General features: G+C 33.5%; 1 protein-coding gene across 1 annotated transcript; it reads left to right on the top strand.

The window, feature by feature from the left end:
• The first annotated feature begins 239 nt into the window (after positions 1-239).
• Positions 240-3,256, top strand: LOC143529202 (uncharacterized). The gene is made up of 10 exons (XM_077025036.1): positions 240-645; positions 1,296-1,390; positions 1,481-1,548; positions 1,621-1,664; positions 1,773-1,850; positions 1,943-2,096; positions 2,218-2,370; positions 2,471-2,581; positions 2,798-2,863; positions 2,962-3,256. The coding sequence occupies exons 1-10, from the start codon at positions 344-346 to the stop codon at positions 3,046-3,048; spliced, it is 1,158 nt and encodes a 385-aa protein (XP_076881151.1). The 5' UTR covers positions 240-343; the 3' UTR covers positions 3,049-3,256.
• Positions 3,257-3,709: the final 453 nt, after the last annotated feature.

Raw genomic sequence — 3,709 nt, 5'->3', positions numbered from 1 at the left:
ATATTTATTTTTTTAAAATAAAAATAACATGTTAACATGTCTTTAACATGTTTTGACACAAATTTAAACATATCTTAAACATATTAACTTGTTTAAAACACAAAATCTGTTAAACTCAAACTCAAACCTCATGTACTTGTAATGTCTTGTGCTTTCTCTCTCATCCATTAGTGGTACCCCATTGAAGCAACTCTCTTTCTCTCTCTACATCACCATCACCATTTGAATAAACTCACAAACTCACTCGCCCTTTGAATCAATCTCTCTATATCCATTCCCCCTTTCTCTCTCTCTCTCTAGGGTTTCATTTCATTTCATAATCAATTAGTTAATAAAAAAAGGAATGACAACTCCTGGCACGAAGAACAACTTCTTACCTCCAAGTTTAGTTTCGAATCTTCAAGATGTCCTCAAGAAGAAAGCCAACATCAATGCTCCCGTACAACACAATACAAATAACGAACAAGAATCAGCTTCAGCTTCATCTTCTTCTTCAACAACTACTGCTACTGATGATTATGATCCATCTAAGCCTGTTATTTTTGTTACCAATAGCGAAGGCATCGATTCACCTGGTCTCACGTCTCTCGTTGAAGCTCTCGTGAGTGAAGGTGTTTATAATGTCAGTGTCTGCGCACCTCAGCTGTAATTTCTTATCCTTTTCCATTTATTATTATTATTATTATTATTTTGTGTTGTCAATTGCTTGTATACTTAGTTACTGTTCAGTGGATACCTGGATTCTGTTAGGTTAACTACTAATCTTTTCATGGCATGTTAGGTTAGGGTTTTGAATTGGGGATTTGAAGTCATAATATCATATTTTCAGTTATTATTATTATTATTTTTTATTTTGTTTTGTCAATTGCTGGTATAGTTGGCTACTGTTCAATAGATTATATATATTGGTGGTAATTTGTGTTGGAAGAAGGAGCTGGATTCTGATTGTTTAACTGTTTAGGACACGTTAGGTTAGGGTTTTGAATTGGTGACTTGAAAGTGATGATATCATATTCTGATAATCATTCTTCCAAACAGATAATCACTTATCGGTATGTGTTCAATAGATAATACATATTGGCTTTGATTCATGTTAGAAGACGAAACGGGATTTTGCTTGTGTAACTGTTTAGGGCACTTTAGGTTACGGTTTTGAATTGGTGATTTGAAAGTGATGTTATCATATTCTGATGATGAATCATTGAATCCTATCAGATGATCAATTTTCAGTATGTGTTTCTATAATTAATGGATGGAATCTTGAGGTTTTGTTGACATTTGTATTCGTTTTTTAGGGATAAATCCTTCTCTAGCCACTCATTTACGCATCAAGAATCGATTTCTGTAAGCACTGCTGAAATTAAAGGTGCCACTGCTTATGAGGTATCTGGTAAGCTCAATTTCCTTTTTATTGAATGACAGTGAAGTATGTTTTTTTAAGATTTTTAAATCAAAGTTTATATGCAATTGGTGTATGCAGGTACTCCTGTGGATTGTGTTTCATTAGCATTATCAGGGGCATTGTTTGCATGGTCAAAGCCTCTTATGGTATGTTTTTCAGTTTTTGTAGATGCCATCAATGATCAATCATAATACTAATACATTTTTTACTCACTTTAGGTGATTGTTGGAGTTAACAAAGGTCCAAGTTGCGGCCATGATATGTAAGTAGTGTTTCTTGGTTTGTATGTAACTAATCAAGTTATTGATTAACTGCTAATAACTAATAAGTTATTAATATTTGATAAGTTTATATTGTTATAATGGTACAGGTTCTTATCTAGTGCTGTGGCTGGAGCCAGACAAGCCTTAATTAGTGGTGTACCATCTATATCAGTTTCTCTAAACTGGTAAATTGTGCTTTGATTTCTGTATTGTTAGTTCTTATTACAGTAAGAACGTTTAAACTTAATAAACTGAAACTTGTGCTAACCTGTTTCAGGAAAAAAGGTGAGAGTCAAGAGAGTCATTTTAAGGATGCAGTCTCGGTTTGTTTACCAATAATAAAAGCAGCCATAAGAGACGTAGAGAAAGGAGTTTTTCTTAAAAGTTCTTCATTTCATATAACTGTCCCTACAATTCCTACAGAAAACAAGGTTCGTCTCATTATGAACTTCGTGCTTTATAGTTATTGTCACTACCAAAAATATGTGAATGTTTCCATGTTAATGCAAATTTGTAAATTGATATTTTGTTTGCAATGTGTTGTGTTTACAGGGATTCAAATTAACCAAACAGAGTTTAAGCAGGTCCAAGCCCATTTGGCAAGCAATTGCAGCCAACAGAAATCCTTCAGCAGCCCGTTTTATGGCCAGCCAACCAGCCATGGGTTTGCAACTCGCACAGCTCGGCCGAGATGCATCTGCAGCAGTAAGTAGTTCATAATAATGGTTTTTTTTAAAAAAAAAATTATAATCAGAAATTACTTTGCATCTTTTGTTTGATAGTTTTATTGTGTTTTATGTATAAGGGTGCAGCAAGGCGGTTAAACACACAAAAGAAAAGCTTGGAGATTGTTGAATCAGTTGGGGTATCTGGGAAAGTCGACCGCACTAGAACAGTGAAATATTTCAGGCTAGAGGTACGTAACCGGGTCGGGCCGATTTGGCTCGTAAACAATTTTGTTATGATGATAATTTCAATTTGAATGAAACGATTTACGAGATTAGTTATGCAATGTAGGCAACTTTCAATCCGTTTAAATCATCTAGCTAATTTTTTATTTGATCCATTTGAGATACACACAACCGTGCTAGTGTTTAATGACATTATTGAAGTGTGTGTAATTGTGGTGCAGTTTCAAGACAGCAATCAGGAAGAGACAGATGAGAATCTTGATTTCAGAGCCCTTGAAGACGGATTCGTAAGTATATCATTTGTTTCATCAATATTTTCAGCATCTATAATTGTAAAGCATAATGATAATGTGAAAAAAATTCATCCTTTTTGTTTCTACAATAGGTATCTGTTACTCCAATATCTGTTTCTCAATTGGTTGAACCCGACATTGAAAAGGCCGCATCTGAATGGATTTCTGGTGCAATTTAAAGCCGTTGATTGAAGTGCAGTATTCATGTATGTATATTTGAAGATGCAGATTGGTGTTTCAGCTTTTAGCAATTGACATCATTTTGAGTTGTGTTGTTGAGGTATATTTTTATTTAAACTTAAATTTAATTTATTTTGGGTGAGAATTGAGAAAATCTTTCCCACAAGTTTGTGTGGCATGTTGTAGAAGGCCTTTCTGGTCTTTTGTTTTTTTTTAACAAATCTATGTAGAATTTAAATTTAAGTTTGATGACAAACTTGAAGATGCAGATTGGTCTTTTGTTTATTTATTGATGACAAACTTGTCACCAGTTTGTATTTTTTGATTTGGAATTGTAATTTTGTAGTTTGTTGTTTAAAAGGATATATCATATATACATGCTTTTGCTGCATTTTGAGGTTATTGATTTTCTTGAAATTGATTGTATATGAATATATGATTGTGCCATTGGTTGAAGAACTTTTATGGGCATATCTCAAAACTCAAAAGTGGCCATTATTGGAAAGTAAAAGGTCAAAATCTTGACTTTAGAATATTCTGTTAAGGTGGTTGGTGTCATTAATTAGGGTCATAAAGATGGTGTGACAGTTGTTTTCTTCATGATTGTTGTTCACAATAATGATTTGGCTAAGTACTTTCACCTTTGGTGAAACTGTGGAA

The sequence above is a fragment of the Bidens hawaiensis genome, unplaced genomic scaffold, assembly GCF_021521415.1.
Source record: "Bidens hawaiensis isolate Kalapana, Puna unplaced genomic scaffold, B.hawaiensis_p1.1 tig00008515_1, whole genome shotgun sequence".
Classification (NCBI taxonomy): Eukaryota; Viridiplantae; Streptophyta; class Magnoliopsida; order Asterales; family Asteraceae; genus Bidens; species Bidens hawaiensis.
Note: the sequence above shows the minus strand (reverse complement) of the source record. Positions and strands in the feature narration are given on the sequence as shown.